A 26,551-nucleotide genomic window follows, 5' to 3' on the forward strand; every position below is an offset into this window, starting at 1 on the left:
GTATACGTGTGTGCGGTACACAAAGTTACAAAATATAATCTCGTAGTATCACCCTCTGTCGCACATCTCTCTCTACGCCGTCGTCGCACGTTGCATTAAACATTTCGATCTACGGTATCGATAATTAATATCTTAACTCGACATATGGACAAAGTAGGACGGATGTGTCCCTGCAAAAATTCACTGCCGAGTCTCGCAAAATACGAGACTTTCGCGCTCGGCTCTCTCTCTCTCTCTCTCTCTCTCTCTCTCTCTCTCTCTCTCTCTCTCTCTCTCTCTCTCTCTCTCTCTCTCTCTCTCTCTCTCTCTCTCTCTCCCTCCCCCCCCCCTATTTCGTCACTCGGCAGGTATGTGACGCTTATTGTGACGGACGTGTCGCCGTCGTTTCATACACGTGACGCAACAGTTTTCTTTCACGATCGACGATGCTTCACACATGCGTCTGTAGCTCGCACACAGGGACGGCGAGGGTACGCCATTCTTGCAATCTGAAAAAGCAGAGTACGAGCGTGAGAACGCGCGATAGTTGGCCGATTACGGGCAGATTTCATCATTCTCGATTAACTTGATCGGCCGATTATTCCTTTGGAATTGACCAATCGCACTTGTCCTTAAGCGGAATTGACCAAAGTTCACGGTTGATCACTTAATCAGCCAATCAAGATAATCATCAAAGATGGTGAAACTGGCTGCTTAAAGAGGATTTTCTAGATTCAGGCCGGTACAAATGAAATACTCAAAAAAAAATATTCTATTCATAAAGTGATTTTCCCCATAGTCCCATATTTTAAGCAAAGCCTTTTACAAGAAAAGGATTCCTCTTTCGATAAAGCGATTAAAGTGAGCCATTCATCTAAAATTTATTAGATATTATTCTATTTTCCTCTTATTTCAAGAGGATTTCCTCTTGTATCAATTAATTTTCCTCTTATATGAAGAGGAATATGTTGATTTGAATGCCGGCTTCTTTTGTTCAGTCATGTTCTATCTCTAGACATGAACGAAAAAATAATCATATGCTCATGGTTTAGAATATTTGGACGCTTTTTAAAGAAGGTATGTGTGTTGCTGTAACATATAACGAAGATAATTTACCCATATTTGGTCAAATATAATTTATAATCTGTTGCAAGAAGTTGAATAATATATTCTTTTTTTTAACTATATTTCATACAATTGGTTGTGATGAACATCTTTGTAGCTATGAAGTCCATAACAAAACTGATTGGAAATTTATTTGTTATGATGATCTTATTTCATTCGTGCCTACTTATTGTAGAACTGCAGCCAGAAGTGCATCTATATATATATATATATATAAAGTAATATATATATATATATATATAAAGTAATATATATATATATATATATTACTTTTCGCTATATATTATAATAATTTTTACAAATTGACTAGTATAACCAGTAAGAATAAAGTAAGAATAAAACCAGTAAGAATAAATACAGTAAGAATAAATAATAATCCTCTTAAAACAAGATTAAATAATCTGTGTACAAGAGGAAATTTATATTAAAATCAATAAGATTCGCATTATACATATAACATATAATCTCTCTAACTTTAAGAATAATGTGTTTATAATATTTTCCTCTTAATCTTAGAGGAATCCTCTTGAGACCATATATAAGAATAAAATCCTCTAAAATTTTGATGATTCTGCTTGTTCTAAAATTACGTTTCTTTTTTTATGAAATACGACAGATAAAGTCGTTCGTTACCGCGAGCGGAGTTAGACACGCGTTTGAAATCTTCCCGAGCGTCGAAGCGGTGAAGAAAATCGAGGTTTCGAATGTCCGGGAGAGAAGCCGCTCAGCGAGCGGCGAGTCATCGTGCGGATATTTAGTGCTCGCGAGTACTTCTCGCAATGTTTAATGCTCGCAAATATGCAGTCCGCGGTTTTCGCCGACAATTTGATGACGTTCGTTGTTGCAGCGCGGCGATACCACTCGCGATAAGTGCCTGCACGCATTAGGCGCGTCATATGCGCATGCAAATCGAGCGGCATCGCGTGTGATCTCATAAACCAAGTCGTTACGACTCGCGGTTATTCCGTATAAATTCCAGTTTCCCCCGTGCCTTCGGGCAAGGGCATATTCCGCAACTTTGGACAAGCCAAACGCTCGGTAACGTAACTAGCATAACTTAGCATTACACGCGGCTACCTTCTAATTCTCTCAACTCCGTTACAACTCCGTTAGATCGTCTCAAAACTTCCATTCAACATCAATTACCGCGGCGCGACGAATGTGAGCTTAACTTTTAAATATCGCGTGGCTAACAGTTGAATCATAAATACTCGCGTGTCGCGTCGGGACTTTTCCGCGCGAGCATCTCTGGAAATAATGCTGCAATTGTGTGCCTATCTCTCTTTTTTTCCCCACTATTTGTCATCAAGATCTCAGAGATGTATCCTCGTGCGCTGCGACTGCGACGACTCGGCGAGGAAGTTTGCGTAAAACAAAAAGAAAGAAAAAAAGAAGAGGGGGAAAGAAAAAGAGGGAGGATGACAATTCTCGTGAGACGAACGGCAGAACTTTGCGCGGAGATGCGCGCTTAAAGTGCGCGCAGACGCAATTACCATTCTTCTCGTAACATTGCCGCCGATAATAACAGCGCTTCGTGTCGAACGGTCTCTTGTCGGGATTGCAATCGTCGGACAGCAAGTTCGTCGCTCGATCGCGACACTGCACCTCCCTGTGTTTAACTCCCGATTTTGCGAGGCAAGTCGCGTTGCAAGTTCCCCAATTTCCTGGAATCAGAATTAATAAACATCCGCGTAAAGCCTTCGTGAACGCTTAAGAAACTTGATGGGAGTCGGGCGACCCTCCGGCGAATGATTAATTCCTCGTGCAGTCCTCGCGAGAGGCCGCGTGCTCATGAGGTGTAATTTCGATTATCTTTAATTAGCTCCGGCGCGACATTCTCCGTAATTATATTATCCCCGTTATTTCGCGCGCGCGCGCGCGCGCGTCCGCGACGAGAGAGCATTTTAATTACGTCTCTCGCGTTAAAAAGATACCGTCCTGCTTGATACGCGCGGACGCGCACCGATCGGAGTAGCTCACCGGTGATCCATTTCCCGCTGCGACAGTCCTCGACGCTGCTCGGCTTGTTATCCGGATTACAATCGCCCGGCACGGAGCAGGTGACTTTCCGGCTCCTCTTGCCGCTCGAACAGTGACTCCATCTCGACACCGTCCACTTCGGCTTGGTGTTGTACATGGAGTTGTCCGGGTTCTCGTCGACGACGTTGTCGAACTCGAGGATCTCCGGCTCATCGGTGGTCAGGCCGTTGACGATCGTCATGCCGTCCTGCTCGCTGATGTTATAGAACGACGTGTCCTTGTTGTCGGCGTACACGATCAGCGGCACCTCCGTGGTGAACCCGCACGGCGGCAGATTGGGACACGGCTCGACTTCCTTCGGCCGCTCGTCCTTCTTGCAGTCGCGGTCGGGTACGGCCAGGTCCGCCCGGTCCATGCCGGATACCACGCACATGACCGATCTCTTGCGCAGCGCGCTCTTGCCGCACGTAACGGGGCACATCTGCCACGGGCCCACCCACCATCTGAAACGTCGACCGCGGTTGTAGCGACTCCAAACTAAGTAAAGTGTCGCGTATTTCTGGAGTTCACTCCGGTGAGATATCCGGATAATACGTCGGATAGGTCGGAAATGCCGGGGAGGAGAGGGATCATTGAGTTAACGTTGGAGGCGGCGCACCCAAAAAAAAGTATTCTATTTGTAAAGTGATTTTTCCCATAGTCTCATATTCTAAGCGAAGCCTTTTACAGGAAAAGGGTTACTCTTTCGATAAAGCGATTAAAGCGAACCATTTATCTAAAATTTATTAGCTACTATTCTATTTTCCTCTTATTTCAAAAGAATTTCCTCTTATATCAATTAACTTTCCTCTTATATGAAGAGGAATATGTTGATTTGAATGTCGGCTTATTTGTTATAATGATCTTATTTCATTCGTGCCTACTTTATTGTAAAACTGGACCCAGAAGTGCATCTATACAGAGAGAACGATTTAATTGAATCTAGCAAATACTTATTTGGAATAGTTCAAATAAATTTTTTGATTGATCGAAGTTTTGTTTGACGCAAAAATATTTTGTTGCAGCTTAGTTCCAACGAAATATTTTTGTTGCGTCAAACAAAACTTCGTTCGATCAATCAAAAAATTTATTTGGACTATTCCAAATAAGCATTTGTTAGATTCAACTAAATCGTTCTCTCTGTGTGTATATATATATATATATATATATACTCTGTGTGTATATATATATATATATATATATATACTCTGTGTGTATATATATATACATATATATACATATACACACAGAGAGAACGATTTAGTTGAATCTAACAAATGCTTATTTGGAATAGTCCAAATAAATTTATATATATATATATATATATATATATATAGTATACTGTATAGTATAGTATAGTATAGTATTGTATAGTATGATATAGTATTGTATAGTACTGTATAATATAATATATATAGTATACTATATATATATATAGTAAGAATAAAGTACAGTAAAAATAAATAATAATCCTCTTAAAAAAAGGTTATATAATCTGTGTATAAGAAGAAATTTATATTAAAATCAATAAGATTTGCATTATACATAAAACATATAATCCCTCTAACTTTAAGAATAATGTGTTTACAATATTTTCCTTTTAATCTTAGAATCCTCTTGAAGCCATATATAAGAGTAAAATCCTCTAAAATTTTAATGATTCCGCTTGTTCTGAAATTATTTTCTTTAGATGCGATGAGCGGACGCGTTTCAGTCGAAGAGAGCGGAATTTCTGGCTCTTACGAACAGAATCCGGCCCTAAGAGGCGGGAATTCTACTCCCTTCGACCGAAGCACGCTTGTGATCTATTCGACGTATTATTTTAAGGCTTCGGAGAGATATTTGATTTGGCTTGCGAGTTCGCTGTCTCAGCCTCAGGGAACAGCCTGAAACTTGGGTTTCAGGAATCACCACTAAACGTCGGGAATAAATCGAATAAAACGCGTTTGGTTCTTTCATTATCGCGTTAGTTCGATCAAACTTCTTTTTCGCGCGGATATAATAGTAATAAGCTGAAACAGAGCTCTCTTTCTCTCTTCTTCATAGGGAAAACTATATAAAAGATGGCGGTCGAGGATCGTATAGAATTCGAATCGACCGTCTTCGCGCCACGAAATAGCGACATGTGCCGTCGAAGTTTGTCGCTGCTATCGAATTCGAATTTGACTCACCTCGTGGGACACGAATTCAGATTGCATTCGCGCGACTGTGGCTGCGGCTTTTCTATGCCGTCGCAGAAGTGGTTCTCGACGATGCCGCTCTTTTTTTCGTGACAGACCGGCTGTGAAGTTTGAGTACCTTTGCCGCAAGTGACCGTGCAGAGGTTCCAGTCGGAGAATACCCACGAGTATTCCGGCGCACGAACGGGCTCTTTCTTCGGCACCGTGTACTCATAATGCACCTCGTTACCGCTAGAGGGACTTCGGGTAATTGCCTGAAATGAAGTTATTAATAACATCAGTGGAAATGGAGGAGACCGCGCGGAATTACTTTCTTGATATTCGCTGAATCGTAAGATTGACTGTGCTCCGAAAGAGACGCCTCCTCTCTGTGCACGGGAAAATTTTTTATTGAATAATACAGCCAAAGTCCGAATTTATATGTAACAACAATTAATCGTTTCTTTGAGTATTTCTTTAACTTGATATTAGGTGTAGGTAAAGTTTCGGTCTTTTTTTAACCCTCTAATGTAATTATTTTGAATTGAAATATTTTCCCGCCGTTTTGTGTTTTTGTAAGATTGGTATTGAACTTTTTAAAACGCTATTCATCACGATTTATTGGCGATTCATTACGATACATAACTTTAAAAATAACAGTTGATACAATGACGAAAAATCTTATATTCGACACTGCATTCGATATGAATTCCAGCAAGGAAAAGATGCTGCTAAAATATGTGAAATCATGTGCTCTGTTCTTGCGAAAAATTTTATGTCCCACAATACATGCAAATATTGGTTTCGTCTCAAAGCTTCAAAGACGATGATTTTGACGTGAGTAATCGTCCGTGCTTTGAAACGCCACGAAAGCTTGTAGCCGACAATTTGGGAGCGTTGTTGAATGAAAACTTGTCCCAAACGCAAGTAGAACTTACAGAACAGCTCGGAGTCGACCGAGCCATAGTTTCAAGGCGATCGCATAAAATGGGAAAAATTCAGAAGCCCGGAAAATCGGTGTCGCGTGAATTCTCGCAAAACAGCATTACTCGCGGTTGAGTACGTGCGTTTCATCGTTTTCCAGACAGCGCAAAACAGATTTTTTGTTGAAAATTGTTACTGACGATAAAAAGTGGATTATGTATAATCCTAAACGGAGATATTCGTGGATGGATCCCGGACAACCTTCTACATCAGCAAAAGGTCCTTTTATGTATTTGGTGGGGTGTGAGAGATTATGAATCATAATAAATGGCGTTTTAGAAAGCTTAATAGCAATCTTACGAAAACATAAAACAAAAATAAAATAATATTTCAATACTAAATAATTACATTAGAGGGGAAAAAAGACCAAAACTTTTCCATACACTTAATGTGTATAAAAATTTATGTCATGAGCGAAATAGTTTTATGACTTTAATAGCAAGTAGTTTAATTAGACTAGTAATTTTATACTGCTTTTACAAGCATTTTGCAAAATACTAAATTAGTCGGACAAGCTAGCTTGGTACTTTTCTCAGTATACGAATGTTAATTTCAATCGACCTTGAGGAGAAAACGCGCAATCACAGACTCGTGTCAACGGGTATAAAAGTTCGCTGCGATTTCCAGTTTCATCTTTGCCGAGTTTCGCACGAAAGGAAACGTTCTTGTTTTGCGCGTCGAATCTGGAGAAGCATCTGGAAAACACTCACGTAGACCGTGATGGCCTCCTTGATAGGCCCCGGGATTCGGATCTTCTCTTTATCTTGTTCACGTTCATACAACGCTGGCGTTCCGGCGACCTCGTACTCGCCCGCTAAAGTGATCTGCCTGTCTGATTAGAATCTCAGTTTAGGGCTTCGGTCACGATCGTTAATATCGCGGGAGTTTCTTTCGCCGAGGTCGCTAGAGCGTCGAACTGCGCGTTGGGCACGACCAACCCCGTCTCGAGCCATAAAAGTGTACACGCAACTCGAGTGATCGAGCGGCGCGAATTATACGGCCGCGCGCTAGCTTTACAACCTTCAATTACGTTTGAATTTCGCGACCAGCTGCTCGCGTCGTCGCGCGCAGTTCGGAAGCTTTCCAATCCCGGGCGTACGCACCGTTTTCCGTTCAGGAAGTACTTGTCGGAATTCGGCACCCCGATGCCGATGTAATTCGTGCTCTGACTGGTCTCCTCGATCTTGATGTTTCGCGAGCCAGCCGGGATCACGACGACTTCTTTGTAGCCCAAACCTTCACTCTTGTTGTAAAAGCCGCTGGTGGTCTCGCATTGAGTACCATCGCCGTGGCAGATACCGCAGCGGTCCTCCGTAGCGTCGGAATCCACCGTCCAATCGCAACCGACCTTCTAAGAATCGGAAACACTCGATCGTCAAAGGAACCTTTCACCGTTAGATCGGACTTGTAAAATGCTCATTGATTTTTCTACGTAAAGAAGAATTCATCCCAAAAAAAGTAATTTCAGAACAAGCAGAATCATAAATCTAATTTTCATCTAACTCTAACCATCATCAATCTGACAATCATCATCAATCTAACTTTCATGGTCCTAAATTTTAAAGGATTTTATTCTTATATATAGTCTCAAGAGGATTCCTCTAAGATTAAGAGGAAAATATTATAAATACATTATTCTTAAAGTTAGAGGGATTATATGTTATATATATATATATAATGCAAATCTCATTGATCTTAATATAAATTTCCTCTTATACACAGATTATTTAATCTTTTTTTAGAAGATTATTATTTATCCTTACTGTACTTTATTCTTACTGGTTATATTGATTAATTTGAAAAAAATGTAATGTATAGTAAAAAAAGTAATATATATATATATATATATATATATATATATATAGATGTAATATAGAATATATATACAGATACTTCTGGCTTTAGTTTTACAATAAGTAGGCACGAATGAAATAAGATTATCATAACAAATAAATTTCCAATTAGTTTTGTTATGGACTTCATAACTACAAAGATGTTCATCATAACGAATTGTATAAAACATTAGTTAAAAGAAAGAATATATTATTCAACTTCTTGCAACAGATTATAATATTATATTTTATAATTATATTTGACCAAATATGGGTAAATTATTTTCGTTACATGTTACAGTAACATACATACTTTTTTATAAAAAGAGTTTCAAATATTCTGATCCATGAGCATATGATTATTTTTTCGTTCATGTCTGGAGGTAGAACATGACTGAATAAAAGAAGCCGATATTCAAATCAACATATTCCTCTTCATATGAGAGGAAAATTAATTGATATAAGAGGGAATCCTCTTGAAATAAGGAGGAAATAGTTGGAATAATATCTAATAAATTTTAGATGAATGGTTCACTTTAATCGCTTCATCGAAAGAGGAATCTTTTTTCTGTAAAAGGTTTCGCTTAGAATATGAGACTATGGCAAAAATCATTTTACAAATAGAATACTTTTTTTTTAAGTGTTCCTTCTTTCTCGCATTTTTACAAAACTTCTTTTTTACACTGACCCTGCATATGCCGGCGATGCACATGTCTCTGGCGCCGACGTTGCACGGGGTACCGTCGAGAGCAGCCTCTCCCCAGGGTACGATCACGCTTTCGTCCGTATCGGTGCAATAGAGCTCGCAAGGCTCCACTAGATGAGAAGACGCAAATGAAATTTCGCATTGTAGTTAGCACCTAAAGTGTGGCATTAATTGGACCGCGCGGTGAACCCAATTTCACGAGTCGACGATCGAATAACGATCGGAAATCTTCATCAATGTCGAGTGGGACGACTTTTCGGACCGTTCGATTTGATTTCGATTTTTGAATTCGATTTTTGTCTTGTATCGACGTTGCATTGATGGCAAATTCGCTTGACATTTCATATGTCTTGACATTTCATGTCTACATATCGATTTGGCATTTAGAAAGTATCATATAAATGTCGACTGTGTTTCTGTGTGTGATTATTGATGATTTAATCGATATTATGTTGCACGATGTAAGCCGAATAATGATTACATCGTCGACATTTACTTAATATCTTTCAGATATCTCGAGCAGATGTCAAATCGATCGGTGATCTCTATGTGGTCTCAACTCGACTTCGACAAAATTTCGACCGGATTCTCTATCGACTTGCGAACCCGGGAGCGTCCTCTCGCTTCCCGCAGTTTCTAACGGAGATTGAACAATTCGATGATTACGTTTCCCGCGTTACCACCGCGAAACTCGTGTGAATCCCGACTCGGCGTTTTTACACACGTCGACAAGTAACTCGAAGAAGCAGTCGAGCTATGTCGGGAATGGAGGACGCATGAAACAGCGCTTAAAAATTCCCCTTACTCTGGTCGAAATACGGCAGCCAGGTGTAGTTCTTTCCCTTGTACTCTTTGTCGTCGTAGTTGCTGCACTGCACCGCGCGGAAACTCGGCTCGCCTTCCGGGCAGGGCTGCGTGTTGCAGATCTTGTAGCGGCGTCTCTCGCCTATGCAGAACTTTCCGCCGTGCGCCGGCTCCGGATGGTCGCATTTCCTCTCGACTATCGAGACACCGGCGCCGCAAGTTCTCGAGCACTCGCTCCAGGATCCCCACTCGCCCCAGCCGCCGTCGATGTGCTGCGGTCGATCGACGACGGGCACGCATTCTTGATTCTGACACCACTGCAAGGATCCACATAAAAAAACTGTGCTTTTAACCTTCTACAATTCAATTTTTTCCGTCGGTATAAAAAAAGCCGTGTAACGTGGAAGCAGCAAATATTAACTTCCGGGTATAAATTAACAGATAATTCTAACAATTATTTTATTACATTAATAGCAATTTTATCGAGCATAAACATCAGCAATCAATTTACAAATTTCGGAGATTTTACTCCAAAAACAGAGTAGATTTGTAAGTTTCGCAAAAAACTGTGCTTTTAAACCTCTACAACTCAATTTTTTTGTCAGCGTAAAAAGAATCGTGTAACGTGAAAGGAGAAAATATTAACCTCCAGATATAAATTGACAGATAATTCTAACAATTATTATTTTATTATATTAATAACAATTTTAACGGATATAAATACTAGCAATCAATTTACAAATTTTACTTCAAAAACAGAGTAGGTCCGTAACTTTGGCAATAAGCTATGCTTTTAACCTTCTACAATTCACCTTTTTTTGTCAGCGTAAAAAGAATTGTGTAACGCGAAAGCAGCAAAATATTAACTTTCGGATATAAATTGACAGATAATTCTAGCAATTATTGTTTTATTATATTAATGACAATTTTTAACGGATATAAATATTAGCAATCAGTTTATAATTTTCAGATATTTTATTCTAAAGAAACGTTTATAACTTTGGCAAAAAGTTTTGCTTAATCCCTTATACATATTTAATTTTTTTTCGTGAGCATAAAAAGAATTGTGTAATGTGAAAGCAGAAAATATCGATCGACTATAAATTATCCGAATAAATCCGAATAAATCCGAATATAAATTAACAGATAATTTTTACAATTACTATAAGTGTTAGCAATTAATTTACAATTTTTAGAAATTTTTTTCTAAAAAATCAGTCTGTATCTTAAAATTTGCAAGATAAGATATCTGCATGTATATGCATTTAAGTTAAGAATATATCAATATATCAGAGTGTGTGACTTCAAAGTTACACGGCATTACAAAGAGTCAAAACGAAGAAGTGAATGGTACCATTTTGCCTGCTTTTCCCGAAATAAAACGAGTCAGGGTGATCGGCGACGAGACGTCGCGTGGCGAGGTTTATCGTATTTTTTTTTTGCTCAACGTACCATGTGTTTTCCGCAATGCGTGCCCGGGGCTGCCGGATGCAGCATAGTGCTGCAGGTGCCGTCCACGATGCACCAGAGTTTCGAGCATATCTGGAATCACACAAGAGTCGCGGTCGTTTCAATTCTGCTCGGTCCGCGGGAGGATTGAGCTCGATCGTTTCTACCACCGACGCTCTCTGTTTACCTCCTGCAACGGAGTGCAGACGGCGGCCTCCTTCACGCCGAATTGCAGTCTGCACTGGTGCTCGGCGTTGTACATCGCGCCGGGTGGTAAATCCGGATACGCGTAATCATTGTCCGCCGGCTCATCCTCCAGACAGTCGCCTTTGCCTTGGCTGGAATTCGAGAAGAGAGAGATTCACGTTTGCGTATTTACGCCCTTCCCGCGTCCTCTGCGCGAACGAGCTAAGGAATACGGAAAGATTGCACGCAGAGAGCGTTAGCCGAGAGTTTGACACGCGTTTTTGCTTCGTCCCGGTTGCTCAACGATCTCTTTTCTTCGTCTCACGTGCAACATCCCGAGCAGAAATCAAATATTTTATGCCTGTTGCAATTTTTTATGCCTGATATGGCATGACTAGGCAAGCCAGAAGAAGGCATTATGAGTGGCCCTTATCCGGTCGGAATGTAGCAATTAATTGTCTTGCAATATTTTCCGGATTATACCCTGACCAGCGATGACGTCATTATATTTGGATGCCTGATTTGGTCCTGATGGACATTTGATCAGGTTTCTCGATTTCAGGCAATTTTATCCGGGCATTATGTAGCAGTGCGTTTCACTTCTTATTACGTGCCGGATCCGATAAAGTTATCCGGGCCCTATTTGAAGTTTGGAAGCCGGATGGGGTTTTAATATGGCCGTGGGACGATGTTCTGCTCGGAATGTCGCGAATCGTTGGAACAATCGTCTCGACAAAAGATGTTGCCATTACTCCAAAAAGTTGGTGATGTCTCTCCTGGAACATCTGGACCAGGCCACCCCGACAGCGTCCACCTCGAAGGAAGGCGTCATCACGTGCAAGGTGTCGCCGTCGCGCTTGCTGCAGCCGATTTTTTCCGTGTCGTGGTACATGCCGAAACTGGACAGAACAGACAGTGTTGGGGTATAGGAAATCGGTGACGTGTGCACGCGAGTGTTGCGTCCGAGGTCTTAATTAGGGTATCTATCGAGTATCTGAAAGGGCTCGAGCCGTTCCGCGTTATTCGCTTACTTATGTCCTAATTCATGCGTGATTGTGTGCGCCAACGTGATCCCATTGTCCTCATTGACGCTGCAGCTGCGATCCGGCTGGCACATGCCGGCTACATGCGCCACTCCCAAGGTGCTGCAGACACTCTTGCGCGAGCAAATGTCCTTCCTCGTCACGAGGATCGCCACGTCGTGGTGATTCGGGTGCGAATCGTCGCCGGGATTGAGCTCCTGCTGCCACTTGCAGAAATGGTACAGGGTGTCGTCCGCGCTGTCGGAGACATTGAGCTCTTTCTGGGACAGAAACGGACAGCAATGTCGAGCCCCGTCCGAAGCGACGATCCGAAGTCTATCGCGCTTGGCGGGATTGATTTATTGGGTTATTCAAAAAATCATTGCGTTCTTTCCGATGATTTTCAAGACCGTTTATTTTATACAAAGAATGAACATTAATCAATGATATATTGCCCTTCTTGTTCGATGACCTTCTGCCATCTTTCGATAAGCTTCATGATCCCATTCTTGAAAAACTTCCTATTTGTATTAGCGAAGAATTGAATCAAGTGCCTTTCGATAGCGTCATCTGAAACAAACGTTTTTCCACTCAAGGAGTTTTGCAAGGACCGAAGTAAATGGTAGTCTGATGGTGTAAGGTCTGGCGAATATGGTGGATGAAGCAATACATCCCAACCAAGCTTCAACAATTCTTCGCGAGTCATCAAACTTGTGTGTGGTCGAGTGTTGTCATAATGGAAAACCAGTCCTTTGTGATTGATCCTTTGGGTATGGGAATAAGTTTCCGCCTTTTTCAGAAAGATATCGCTAGTGGTACTAATTTCGTGTTTGATGGAACGGCTATACTTGGGTTTTGAAGGTGTATTTGTGAGCTATGAATCGCAGTAGTAGACATTCGTTTGAAGCGTAAACATAATTTTTTTTTTTGCGTCGAAAATGGCAACATTTACCCCAACGAAGCAGCATTTGCGGGAAGTATTACTCCATTACTATATAGGAAGGGTTTTTTGCATCGAATTGTCACTGGCGATGAAAAATGGATCTACTACGACAACCCCAAACGACTGAAATTATGGGTGAATGCCAGGTGAACCCAGGTCCATCAACTCCAAAACGGGATATCCACGGTTCGAAAGTTATGTTATGCATCTGGTGGGATCAAAAGGGTATTATTTATTATGAGTTTCTAAAACCGTCCGAAACTATCACTGGGATCGTTACCGACTGCAGTTAATACGTTTGAACCGAGTTTTAAAAAAGAAACGACCGAAATGGGATAATAGGCACAACAAGCTGATTCTGCTACGACAACGCTAGGTTCCACGTTGCAAAACCGGTCCAAAAATACTTGGAAGAATTGATTTGGGAAACTTGCCTCATCCGCCATATTTGCCAGATATTTCTCCTTTGGATTTCCACTTATTTCGGTCCATGCAGTTGGCCCTTTCTGGAGCGCGGTTCACTTCTCATAAAGATATCGAAAAATGGCTTAATGAATGGATCGAGTCAAAAGAACCTGATTTTTTCTTCGAGGAATCCGTTTACTACTTGAAAGATGGGAGAAAGTTGTCGCTTCCATTGGGGCGTACTTCAATTAAAATCATTTTGTATTTTTTGCTTAAATAAACGACTAATTTGTATTTAAAACGGGCGGAAACTTATTCCCATGCCCGATATTAATTCTAGCCTCATTTCTGTTATCGCTTCCATCAATTTGTCGAGCTGTTGACAGTACACGTCCGAATTGATAACATTTCTTGGTAAGAGCTCGACATCACATCACATCTTTCCAATCCCACCAGATTGAGAGCATCACCTTTCTCTGGTGGATGTCTGCTTCTGATGTGTTTTGGGCCGGCTCATCGCGTTTGCTCCACGATCGCTTTCGTTTCATATTGTTGTAGACAATCCATTTTTCGTTGCCAGTAATCATGCGTTTCAGAAATGGGTCGGATTGTTCATGTTTCAGAAGTTGATCGCGGATATCTATGCGTTTTATGAGGTGAACTTCTTTCAGTTCATGCGGGACCCAATTCTCGAGCTTACTGACGTAATCAAGTTGTTTCAAATGAAGGTAAACGCTTCCAATCGATATTTTTAGTGCCTCAGCGAGCTCACGAATGGTAGAACGTCGATTAGCTTCAACTAATGCCTTTATTTTATCATCATTAACCTCCGATGGCCGACCTGAGCGAGGTGCATCTTTCACGCTGTAGTCACCAGAACGGAAACCAGCAAACCAATATTGACACTGGCGTTCTTTTAGGGCTTCGTCACCATAAACTTTACGCAACTTTTCACAAGCTTGCACAGCGTTCTTTCCTTTTCGGAAGTAATAAGGTAAAACTTGGCGAAAATACTCGTGTCTTGACTCTCCATTTTCAAAACGTTATAGAATGAATAATTGTTGATCGATTCGCGCACTTTTTTCCTTGATGGAAGCTATAAGTGCCAGCTGTCAAACGCGCATGGGCTCATGAAAATTTACAGATGCGTTCAATACATTAAATATACAAGTAGAGCCATCTATCGGAAATAAACGCAATGACTTTTTGAACAAGCCAATAAGAGAGCAATGGCTCGCGGAGCGGAACGCGGATACCTCCACTTCCTTGTCCTCGATGAGAATGATCCTGACGACGACGATGTTGATGAAATTGCCGATGGTGGGGTCGAGGTACAGCGAGGACACCATGTTCATAATGGTCAGCAGATAAGTCTCGACGTCGCCGTCCTGATGAAACAGCATCATCGTCCTGTCGGCGACGACGAGGGCCTCGACATGACGCGGCGTGCTGATCGATCTCTTGGAACGGTGCCACCTTCCCGGTGGCTTCGCCTGATGTTTCCTCCGTCCGCGGCCTTGAACTTGGACCAGGCCCGGTTGAGCCTGCCACTCGAGCCGCGTCTCTGTCAATCGACGCGGTTCTGTCGGATATTTCACGTGCTGTCACGATTAACGCAGTCGCTAATCCCGCGAGTCCGCTGAAAGTCCCTCCTCCTGTCGCTCGCCTGTCTCCCGTAACCTGCGCGGCGAAGCTTCGAGTCTACCGAGCGAGAGTCTACGTAACGGAAACGAGAAGCTGAGGAGCTCGCATCGCTGCGCGTCGCATGCGTAACCCTTACGGCGGATTCCCCGCGTGCCCTTCGATCGAGCTCGAGACACCGGGATAGTTTCCGCGAGCAGCGTCGACATGCGCGGCCGTGATTTATGCAGATTGGCAGATCGCAGGGCTGCAATTAAGATTTCATTTGGTCCGGCCGACAGATCGGCCGCTGCCGGCTCGCCGAAATGGATACTCATTGTACTTAATTACGGGTTTGCAGCGAATTGGATTATCCCCTCACGGACGGCGCGCCGCTCGTAGCCGTGAAGGAACATATCAACCGGGCGATCTTACTTGTATATCTGCGCGCTCGTGCGCGTTTAATCCGTTGAAATGTGGGGTCACCGGGTCGCGGCGGGGGTGGTCGGGTGGTCGTATCTCGAAGGCCTGAGCCGAAGAGCGTACGAGCCGGCAATTCCGGATCGGGAGGATTCGCCGCGGCCGCGAGCGCCGACTCGGCCGGCATTATTCGAATCGTCAGGATCGCCGCGGTGCGGCGGAGGCGACGATCGCGCACCTGCGCGGCCGGCGAGCCATTTAGCTCCTATCGTCGCGAGAGAGTTACAGAGTCATTATCGCGATCGGGAACGGTGCGCGGGAGAAACGCACGCGGTCGTATACGCTTCTTCCACGGCCTTTCTCCGCTGGCCGTAGCCTTCCTTCCTTCCTGCCTGCGTGCCTGCCTGCCGCCCCGCTCGCGGATATTATCGTCGGCGAAAAATAAAAGACAGAGACGAGGCGTCGATGACACGCCCACGTTCCGTACCACAGCGCGTCCAATTACATTATACGCGCGGCAGACACATAAATACATGCGATACATATTACAAGAGAGGCCGAGCGAGAGAGAGAGAGAGAGAGAGAGAGAGAGAGAGAGAGAGAGAGAGAGAGAGAGAGAGAGGGGGAGGGGGGACAAGGTGTGCCGTACGACGCGGCGGTTACGAGAGCGGAGCGACGCAGCGCGAGCGAGAGGCGCGGGCGAGAAGCGAAAGAGGAACAAGAAGAAGGTGTTGGGGTCTGTTCTCACCGCGGGTGCCGCAGTTTCTCTCCTGCCTCCTCTTCTTTTTGCGCCGTCGCTTGCTGCGGCCGCCGGCGCCGATCCTGAGCTGCTGCTGCCGTTGCTCGACCGAGCGGCGGAAGACGAGGTGAGGCCGGCCCGCCGTCGGGCTCTGATAGACCGACGAGCGGCCGCCGGCACCGGCGGCGCCTAAGTCCCCGGCCGCAGTTTCGTCCGCCGACGTGCCGCGTTTTTCTTCCAGGGACACGGCGACTGGTTCCAGCCAGAACTCGCCGTGCTCGCCGCGTAGCATACCCGCCTGAAACACAAAACCGGGTCTCGTGTTACCTAGGGAGACTTGCACGCAGCCAGCCGCCGCCGCCGCCGCCGCCGCCGCCGCCGCCGCCGCCGTCGCCGACGACGACGACGACGACGAGACGTTTCTCGTCTGCGCGCGCGGCGACGCCGAATACGAATGGGCCCCGAAAGTGACCGCGTGCGTCATCCTGAGAAGCTTTGTTAACCCCTCACGAGGACCTCCTCGCCGAACAGACGCGCCGGTCGCGACGCTCCCTCAGCGGCCGCGGATTATCCGCGGCTGATAAAGAGCGCATTTGCCGCCCGGATTCCGCGCAAACGCACCTGGTGCGACTTCGCGCCGCGGACTGTCCGTCGTCCCGTGTGCACTCGCGCGATTCTGTTGCCGCGGCTCTCCGTGTCGGATTTATTACCGTCGAGTGCACCGCTGTATCTTGTATCCTGGATCGTCTGTGTCGTTCTTTCCCTCTCTCTCTCTCTCTCTCTCTCTCTCTCTCTCTTTCTCTCTCTCTCTCTCTCTCTCTTTCTCTTTCTCTCTCTCAGTTCTCGCTGCGTCTAATTCAACGTGCAGTCATGTCTCTCGTCAGAGCGGAACAAATCGCGACCCTCGGCGTGGGAAGAGCGGCGGCGGGCGCGCGAAATGGCAGGCGGTGGTCTGCGAGGGCGTGTTTCTTCGCGATTTCGCGCGAGCACCGCCGACGGCGATGATGTGTGGAAATATTAACGCGATGTACGAGAATGTAACGAAGTTGCGAAGAGCGATCCGGACTAGCTGCTCCGTGGATTCAGCGTATCGGGGAGGAGAGACGGGGAGGAGGGGAGAGAGAAGCATCTCGCAGCTATTAATATTATATAAGTATGCTCGCGTTAAGTACTTGGAAATTGAGTTTCTACCGAGTTGGCTTATATCGACGTATGCTGCCGGGTATTATGCGAGCTTCCCGCGAAATGTAAGCACTGGCGTCGCGCGGGAAAGGACAGCGCGCGCTCTCTCTCTCTCTCTCTCTCTCTCGATGTCGCGCGTGTCTCTCGGAAAGTAAGTTATAATATAACGTCGGCGTGAAACTTATCGCGACCTGCCCGCTCATTATTTCGGCCATCAATCGCTATCCGACGGCGGCCGGCGGGACCTGTCAACGACCTGGCGGCCTGATTGATGCTGCGCTCGCGCGCTAATCTGCACGGCGTGATCAACATCGGTCCGCATTGTTCTATTTCTTGTAGCGGAGGTGTCGGCTCGGACCTCCGACGGCGCGCGCGAGGCGTCATGGAACAAGTATTTCGAAGGTCCGATCGGTAGAAAAAGAAGGCGGGAGGTGGAGGAGCCGAGAGAGAAGGCGCTCGTCGGGAGAGGCAACGCTCTCTCGCTCTCGCGCCCCGGTCCTTTCGGGAAATATTCACCAACTGCAAATTTTCTATCGAGAAGAGGAATAACAAGGTTTTTTTTTTCATCGCGTATCTTCAAGTCGCCATCCACGGATGTTTCCACGATCAAATCCCGGCGAACGTTGAAGGAGAGTTTGCGTCTGTTTTGTTGTTTTCACGGCTCGAACGGGCGAAGCCCCTGTTGGTTAACGCGAGAAAATGCGACCGGCGGAGCCGGCGGACGAACAAACAGCTGGCTGGGCAAAAACAGATCGCGAGAACACGTGGAAGGTGCACGCTGCTATAAATTCCATCAATTTATTGCGCGTCACGACTCGCGCTTCGCAGCACGCGCGGATCTATTAATATCTAATAACGTAGATTGTTTACACCGCGCGCGCGCATTGACGGAATGCCGTGTCATTGTCGTCAGTGTCACGAAGCAGGTATTTTCGCAACCCGCGGCCGAGTGAGAAACAAAAAGGAACGAGGAAAAAAACGACGAAAGGGACGGAGCGGAACGAGAGAGAGAGAGAGAGAGAGAGAGAGAGAGAGAGAGAGGAGGCGGGAACCCTTAAAAGGGCTAAATATAGTCGGGCCGAGGTGGCGCTCGCTATTTCGATTAGCCTTTGACGCAGACCGTGAAAAATCACGGCGCCAGACTCATAAAGGCGAGGGAAGAAGGCAGAGAAGGAGAGGGAGAAGAGAAGAAGAAGAAGAAGAAGGAGCGGGGGAGGGGGGGATCTCGGAGCGAAAGAGGTCCGGCCGTGACTCGGCTCGGCATGGGGCCTCACGGCGTTCTCGCCTCCACCTCCACCTCCGCCGCTCCCTCCTCCTGCTCCTCTCCTTTGTCGCGTCATTTTCGTTTTATTGCGTCTCGCCCTCCCTCTCTCTCTCTCTCTCTCTCTCTCTCTCTCTCTCTCTCTCTCTCTCTCTCTCTCTCTCTCTCTCTCTCTCTTTCTACATGTGCACAAACTTCGATCGGCTATATAAGGAGTGATTTGTTGCCGCGGCGGTGGCTTCGACGATGACGAGCGGATCACTTTGTCGTCCTCTTCATCGGCCCTTCGCGGAGAAGCCGGGGAGAAGTTGGGAGAAAACGAAAACGCTGCTCGAATATTCTGTCTGTACGTTTCGGGCCGAGGAACGCAATTTTCGACTCGCAATTGCTCATTGCAATTGCCCGAGTGTTCGTATAAAAGGAAAAAAGAGAGAGAGAGAGAGTCTCAATAAGATCAAAAGGGGTTAACGATATCCGGCGATTCTTCCGCGAAGTTTATTGGTCAAAAATGCAGCGCGCTATCGGACGGCGCGATGGATACGACGTCCGTGGATTCGAGCGGCGTGTGCGCTCTCAGTCGAAATGAAATAATTGGGAGTTATGGCGCATATATACGTTAGTCGCACTCGCGCGATATTTCATCTTTCAGTCGACGAGATCTCCGATTCGCCGATATCCGTCGCGATCGGCGGATTTAACTTTATAACTGCGACTTCCGCTCGCTATCGGAGATATTCTACGTTCCAAACGTTCCATATAATTCAGAGAGCCGATATTCGCGGCAAAAAATCGCCGAGTTATCGGGAATCGCTATCGCGATATCCTCGCCGAGCCGTTGAACGGCGCATAAAGACCGGGCGAGAGAAGGAGAGATCGTGCAGACAAGCGAGGCGCTAAGAGTTCTCCGGTTTGGCTGTCAATTCTCGCTCCGTTAGTTAGGTCAATTTATCCGCGGATAAATTGACAAGGCAATAGCGTTCGCGAGACCTTCTTATCTACGACACGCGGACCGAATCGATCGGTTATGCTCCCGCGAATCGCTATGCCGTGCGCGCACGCGCGCGCTCGCGCGCTGCGGACATTTATATGCGCGCGTGCGAAACTACGCGCTCCTGTACGAGCCGCCGCGCGCTATACGTTATTCGGCCGTTACCGGTCCAAGAATCCGCTACTCCGCTTGAATGTGGCTAATTGGCAAGCAAATATATGCCTGCGTGGCCGCGCCCGCAAGAAAGTTGCCCCCCGGAACGCTTCTTTCTCTTTAATTGGACCGTGTTGTATGGATCGGCGGGGAATATATCTACGCGCGCGTATGCGCGCTCCATTTCGTCGTCGCGCGTTGCCGGGCGTTCGATTAATTCCGCATATCGGCCCGTAATTTACGGCGGTACTCGCGTTTGTTGCCTCGCGAGGAGAGTAACGCGCGCTCTCGGCGTTTCTCTATCGCGGCGACGTCGCGAGCGCCGCACGGCCTCGCGGCTGCAGCCGCGCGTATCTGTTGCGCTTCCTCTAATTGCCGGGAACACGCGAGAACCGAGAAATAATCCCGTAAATTCGCCGTACGGAATTAACGAGCACGCGAGAGCGAGAGCGAGAGCGAGAGCGAGAGCGAGAGCGAGAGCGAGAGCGAGAGCAGCCTCGTCGCCTCGGGAGCGAGACTCCGTCCGGAGACTCGGCCGTGTGAAACGCTCGCCGACGCTCGCTCTCACGTCGCGCGCGACCATTACGTGAAATATTATAAAGCGCACGCGGGTGTAGTACGCGCTCTCCGTCCGCTCCGATCCGATCCGCGAGGCGATCCGCGCCACGATCGAGCGTTGAATTATTAATTGGCGCAACTCGTTGCAACTCGCGCTGCGACCCGCTCCACATAAATTACCGCGCAGCGCGCGCGGCTACCAGTTCGCTAATCGCGATGCACACCCGCACTCTTCGGCCGATCCGCGACGCAATCGCGATCGTGACGATCGCGGAAATGCCGATCCGCGGATGGGAAGGCGCAGTTGGCCGGCGCGGCGCGCATCAAGAAAAGCCTCGTCTCGCCGTCGTTGCGAAGCGCCGTCCACGCGATCGCTAACACGGCCGCGAAAGATTGCGCGTCGATTCCGCTTAATCAATGACGCTGCTCCATCGCGTTTCTCGCGGCTCGTCTCTCTCTCTCTCTCTCTCTTTCTCTCTCTCTCTCCCCCTCTTTCTCGCTCGTTCGCTCGCTCGCTCCGCTCGATACGCCGGCGATCGTCAAGGCGATCTTACCCTGCAAACTGGACGGCCGCCGCCGCAGTATGTATAAATTATTATTGAGCGACCAACGGGGAATACCGATGGGCGGTCGCAACATCGAGACACGTCGACGCCCATGTTTAGCGGTCGAAGCCTACGGTCCCGCTTTTACGACGCATATTTGCACCTATGTCTAAGCGCGCATTGGTTCCCCCGAGACGGCGATTGTTGCGGACACGCGAGTATTTGTCGCGCTTGCCGCGCGACTCGGTCACGCTGACAGCCGTAAAAGACGATTAAATTATCGCATCACCGTTAACCGCGGCCGATCGCCGGCCGAGGGAAATTAATTATCGGAATCCGCCTGCAAACACGCCCGAAACTCCCGTCCGGGAGAAGTCGCGGTCGGCCGCGCCGGCTCGTCCACAGCGATTTTATATTTCGCCGATACGCGCGCCAGCCGATAATTAAATATTTGTATTCCCCGTGCGAGGTAATATTGACGGATACGCGAGGCAAACGTAAAATTGTCAGCTGATCGTATCATCGGTGAAAGCGCTAAGAACGTTGAGCGGATGAAAAGAGGGAGAGCGCAAGAAAAAAGAAGGGTGAGAGAGAGAGAGAGAGAGAGAGAGAGAGAGAGAGAGAGAGAGAAGATAAATATTTATATTTCGAGCCGCGACTGCATTAGCTACCACTGAAATGAAAATTACCGTACGAGTGTTAAAATTAAACAGCGGAATATGATTTTCCTTCAATCGCTCGCGTATTCCCTTTACGCGTTATTTTACGCGAATATCTCGTAGCGAAAATGTTACTTTATCAATTTGTCGAAATTAAAATTCGTCGCGCTGTGCTCGGTACTTGCGCGCGCGTGCGCGCGCTCACGTTTCATGATATACTCCAATTATACGACGCCGATAATTGCCACTCATGCCCGCATTCGGCGAGATATAAAAAATTGCATTGTTACCGAATGCAAAATTTGCTAATGATTACGAATTTCCGTGCCACCGGGCTCGACAACTCGCTCCTTTTAGACGCACTGTTGCGTGTCTGATACATGCAGATTGAATCACGTCCGATATATTATGACGGAAATTTCGATTCAATTATAGCCCCGTTCCGTTAATTTATTCGCACGGCGACGACTCATCGCGAGCGCATTCGAGTTTATTTTGTAAATAGCAATTAATTCCGCGAGTGCGTGCCGATACCGGGCCCGCCGTATCCTCGCGCGGCGTGTTCCGACGTAAACGAGGCGGCGCGTGCACGCACAGCTCGCCTCGGTACGCACCTTGTTAGCGCCGAGATTACGCCCTCCCTTCGCCGTGGCGGGGAATTTAATAATGCGCCGATAAATTATTGTAAATGTCAATCGTGGCGCGGCGCGCCGCCACGAGCGCACGGCAATCGTGCGAAAGATCGCCAATGACATCAGACTTTGTATCCGGCGAGTTATCTTCGGTACAATCGGCTGAACGCGCCACGGAGACGCATAAGCCGTCGTTATGGGTGTGTTCCACTGTCACAGCACCGTAATGCCGCCAGAGACGAGCAAGGTTAAGTCCCGACGATACGAAGCCAGCGACATGAGATTAGACCCGCCAGGCCGAACACGTGGCGTGTGATTTCTCCTCCTTCGTGCGCTCTCTCTCTCTCTCTCTCTCTCTCTCTCTCTCTCTCTCTCTCTCTCTCTCTCTCTCTCTCCCTCTCTCTCCCTCTCTCTCTCTTGGACGATTTCTTCGGACGTGCTCTCGCGGGATCGGGGGTGGGTGCGTCGCCTTGGCCCGCGAAGTGTGCGGCACCCGCAGGTGGCGCGCGTCCGGAATCGCCGCTCCGAGGTGGACGCTCGCGAGATTAACGGGATCGAGGAGAAGGCGAATCTCTCTCGAGCTGAACTCACGCGGCTAGGAAACGAGAGGCTCGTGTCTTCGTGTTCGTCTCGCGCCGTTTGCTCGTCGTCAAACGCCGCGTCCTACGTCGTGAAAGTTCCACGACGACGACGACGATGACGATGACGACGGTACTCCCGCGAGGGTGCTTCAGCCGAAATGCACACACCGCGCCGTGTAACAGTTTACACGCGCTAATGGCTGTACGCGACGATCGCTGTTTTACGAGGGATGCGCGCGCGTAATCGGCACGAGCGGCATGATCGGCGCGATTATCGCGGCACGTAGCGCCGCCGAGCGATCGCGGCCTCCCCGGGGTGCGCGATCCCGTCGGCTTCTGGGACGTTATCTCCGGGATCTGCGACAATCAGACGGCACGGAATAATATCTCCGCCTCGATCGCGCGCTCGATCCCGATCTCGCGCGAAGATCCGGTCGTTCCTCGTCACCTCGTCGTGGAACGAGCTAACGGATTTCCCGGATAACCCGGATAACACGCCGAGGCCGGGGATTAAAACACGGCCGCGTGCGTGAGCGTTCCTCGTCGCGGCTCGGGGGCGAGACCGGATGTCCACGAGCAGGAGAGGATAAGAAAAAGAATCCGTCAGACGGCGGAGTGGGGGGGAGGGGGAGATTCCATGATCCCGATGACGATAAATGCTTCCTGCGCGGAGCCGCGTGATTTATACCATCATTAGAATAGTCGCCCCGGACTTCCCGTGTGGGTGGCGCATAACGACGGCCGCAATGTGCACGTACGTGTGTGCGGTTCCGCTTCGTTTTCCACGGCGGACGGCTTACAAAAAAGGCGCTCGCGCGAGACGATTGCGACGTGCTCGCGGGAAAACTCGCGGTCGCCCTCGTCGGTCTTCCGAGTTTTCCGTCAGCTGGGACTCCGCCGGAAGTCCGCGTTAACTCTTTAACGTCCGACTTTTTTATAAGTGTTTTAATAATAAAATTTGAGTTTTTCTTAACTGAGACTATAAGTAGTGATAACCAAAAAAAATATCAGAATTTTATATCTACGAAAAACTACCTTTCCAATGTAAAGTAATGTAAAGTAATAGTCTACTTCTGGACGAATAAATTTGTATTTTTTTTGTAAATATAACGGTAAAAATGATAAACATTCATACACTCAGGACACACTCAGAGATGGTTATCCAGATGGAAAAATCGTGAAACAATTACACGGAAAATCAGCATTAATCCGTTTACTTCTGAATAAATGAGTACACGAAGTTTCCGCTTTTCGTTTGTTGGTTTCGTTAGTTTGGTTTTTTTATCGTTCGTTTTTTGTTCATTGGTAAATATGACTTGGATCTTAAAAGCATATACGAAATGAGCAACCTATACAGGGAAAAATGAAGGGTAATCTATACGACACAATTCTGATAGTCAGTTTGACATTTTTGAGCTGAAACTTTACTATATTTGTGAGTGAAGTTTATCATTTAGAGCGTCAAGCTTACTATTTCAGAAGAATATCTTATAGATCACCATTTAGATAGTCAAGCGTCCCTTCATTTTTCGCTGCATAAAAAGCTGTAAGTTACCAGATTTCACGAAAATAGGTTGATTTCTTGATTTTCGTGTCCACATATTGCATTCGCCATTTTGAATTTCTGTATTCTTTCAATTTCACATTTTGCATCTGAGAAAGCTTCCAAATGTATAAAATTATAACAAATACCAATCTATTCATTTATAGTGCACTTCTAGATGTCAGTAACAATGCTAACTATGCCTACTTGGAATTTGACAAAACATGTTATCATTAAAACTGAGCTAAAAACAGACTAAACCGAATCTACATACAATCTATATACCATTTTTTAGAAGAAGAATTCACTCTTACAGTGGTGCAGAAAAAACGAAAATATCTCCTTTTTTTGACTAAATTATGGATTCTTAAATGCGTTTCTGGTAACGTATAGTTATCAGTTAAAGCGTTAAAGGGTTAATCTCGCGAAAGCGGTCGGACTCGGCTCCGATCGTCGGGATCGCCGAGAATTTGGCGTCGCGATACAGACGTCGACTCGATCTCCTCTATTCCGTCTCGCACGCGCGCTGCGATCGACAGGCTGGCGATACCGCGGCGCAGCTGACTTCCATTATGCTGGCGGAAGTCTCTTCAGGTCCCGTGTATTCGCGAGGCGCTCTCGTGAAGCGGTCGCACCATTTATCATGAGATCGAACTTTTTACCGGCTCTGCCTTTACACTGTGCGCTCCTCGAGTCTACGAGATGTTATCCCCGGATATTGCGGAATACACACATACGTGTATGCACACACGCACATATTCAGCGGCCGACAATAAAATAGCCGCGACCTTAATCGCTTTATAATTTTTTTTCCCCAGCGCGTCTACGCTAAAGACGCAAAAATAAGCGCACCATTAAATCCTAATTGCCGAAAGTAATACGGGGCCACCCATCGTTACTCGCTTAGATCCGGCGAAATAGATACGCATTAATTGGACGAAGGAGCAGCTCGTCGTTGATTACCTATTACCAGTAATTATACGTTAACCGTGTATGCGTGCGCTCATAAAAGCCGCGCGCGCGCGCATAGAGAACGCACGGAGGAACCTGTTCCCTTGCCGAAGAGAGAGAGAGAGAGAGAGAGAGAGAAAGAGAGAGAGAGAGAGAGAGAGAGAGAGAGAGAGAGAGAGAGAGAGAGAGAGAGACAGGCAGAGAGAGAGAACGTTGATTTGAATCGCCCGCATATATGCATGCGCGCAACGCAAAGTAGAATTCACGCCTCCTAACCTTTCGCTACTGGGGGAGAGAGCCGTGGTCGTAAATATTTGCCGCAGTTTACGGTATTGCGCATTATGTCGAGCCCGCGGCCATGATTATTTAGCGGGTCCCAATCGTATTTCAAATTTCCATCGGACAAGGTGCGCCGCGAGAAAATGGCTCGTCGGCCGGTCTTGGGGTGCGTTCTCTACACAGAGCCTTCGCTTTCGTGTACGCGCTCGATGCACGCACGCACGCACGTGCGCACGTGCGCATACATACATACAGCGGAATAATGTCGACCCGCGAAAGCCGATATCTCTCTCGCGGCCGCCTGTCATTGGCGCCGCAATAACGATCATTTCCAATCTTTTTCCCCCTCTTCCTTTTTTCCCGCCCGGGCCCGGCTGGGTGACAAATCGCGCTTTGTTGCGAAAGCTGAATTAATTGACCTATTGATTTATGCCGTGCCCTTTTGTGCGCCGCGCGTTTCGTTTCTAGTCGCGGCGCGAGCGAGCAACCGGCCGGCCGCGTTATTTGCCTTTTTTCTCGGAGGCCGACGTGCAGCTCGGCAGGGATCGATGATAAATCGAGCGACAGCGCGCCGATAGCTATCGATCTCGCCGGCTCATTAGAATGATAATACACGCCGTCCGGCGGGCGCGGGGATGGACGCAGTTCTCTCTCAAGCGGCGGACCGTTTCCGAATCGGACGAGTCGCAGCCGAGCTGACCCGATAAATCCCCAAGCAAAAATTTGTTAGGGCCATCTTCATGAAGTATAAAGCCCTGATAAGGCTGAGGCTAAGGAGGCTAAAAAGGGATGTCTCATTATTACCACATCAGGCCCCGAGATGGATC

At 46.9% G+C, this 26,551-nt stretch overlaps 1 protein-coding gene across 1 annotated transcript in view; it reads right to left on the bottom strand.

Moving 5' to 3' along the window:
• Positions 1-315: 315 nt before the first annotated feature.
• The window catches only part of LOC105184186 (A disintegrin and metalloproteinase with thrombospondin motifs 7), a 69,498-nt gene continuing 43,262 nt past the window's right edge, over positions 316-26,551 (bottom strand). Inside the window, exons 4-17 of the mRNA XM_025301999.1 lie at positions 16,402-16,690; positions 14,870-15,195; positions 12,275-12,546; positions 11,996-12,142; positions 11,245-11,395; positions 11,061-11,150; positions 9,610-9,925; positions 8,787-8,914; positions 7,370-7,617; positions 6,977-7,094; positions 5,295-5,557; positions 3,085-3,587; positions 2,598-2,768; positions 316-488 (exon numbers count right to left, since the gene is read on the bottom strand). Coding sequence (XP_025157784.1) covers positions 337-488; positions 2,598-2,768; positions 3,085-3,587; positions 5,295-5,557; positions 6,977-7,094; positions 7,370-7,617; positions 8,787-8,914; positions 9,610-9,925; positions 11,061-11,150; positions 11,245-11,395; positions 11,996-12,142; positions 12,275-12,546; positions 14,870-15,195; positions 16,402-16,690 — 3,174 coding nt within the window. The 3' untranslated portion in view covers positions 316-336. The remainder of the gene's footprint in view (positions 489-2,597; positions 2,769-3,084; positions 3,588-5,294; positions 5,558-6,976; positions 7,095-7,369; positions 7,618-8,786; positions 8,915-9,609; positions 9,926-11,060; positions 11,151-11,244; positions 11,396-11,995; positions 12,143-12,274; positions 12,547-14,869; positions 15,196-16,401; positions 16,691-26,551) is intronic.

The sequence above is a fragment of the Harpegnathos saltator genome, unplaced genomic scaffold (assembly GCF_003227715.2).
Source record: "Harpegnathos saltator strain DR-91 unplaced genomic scaffold, Hsal_v8.6 scaffold462, whole genome shotgun sequence".
NCBI classification, from domain to species: domain Eukaryota; kingdom Metazoa; phylum Arthropoda; class Insecta; order Hymenoptera; family Formicidae; genus Harpegnathos; species Harpegnathos saltator.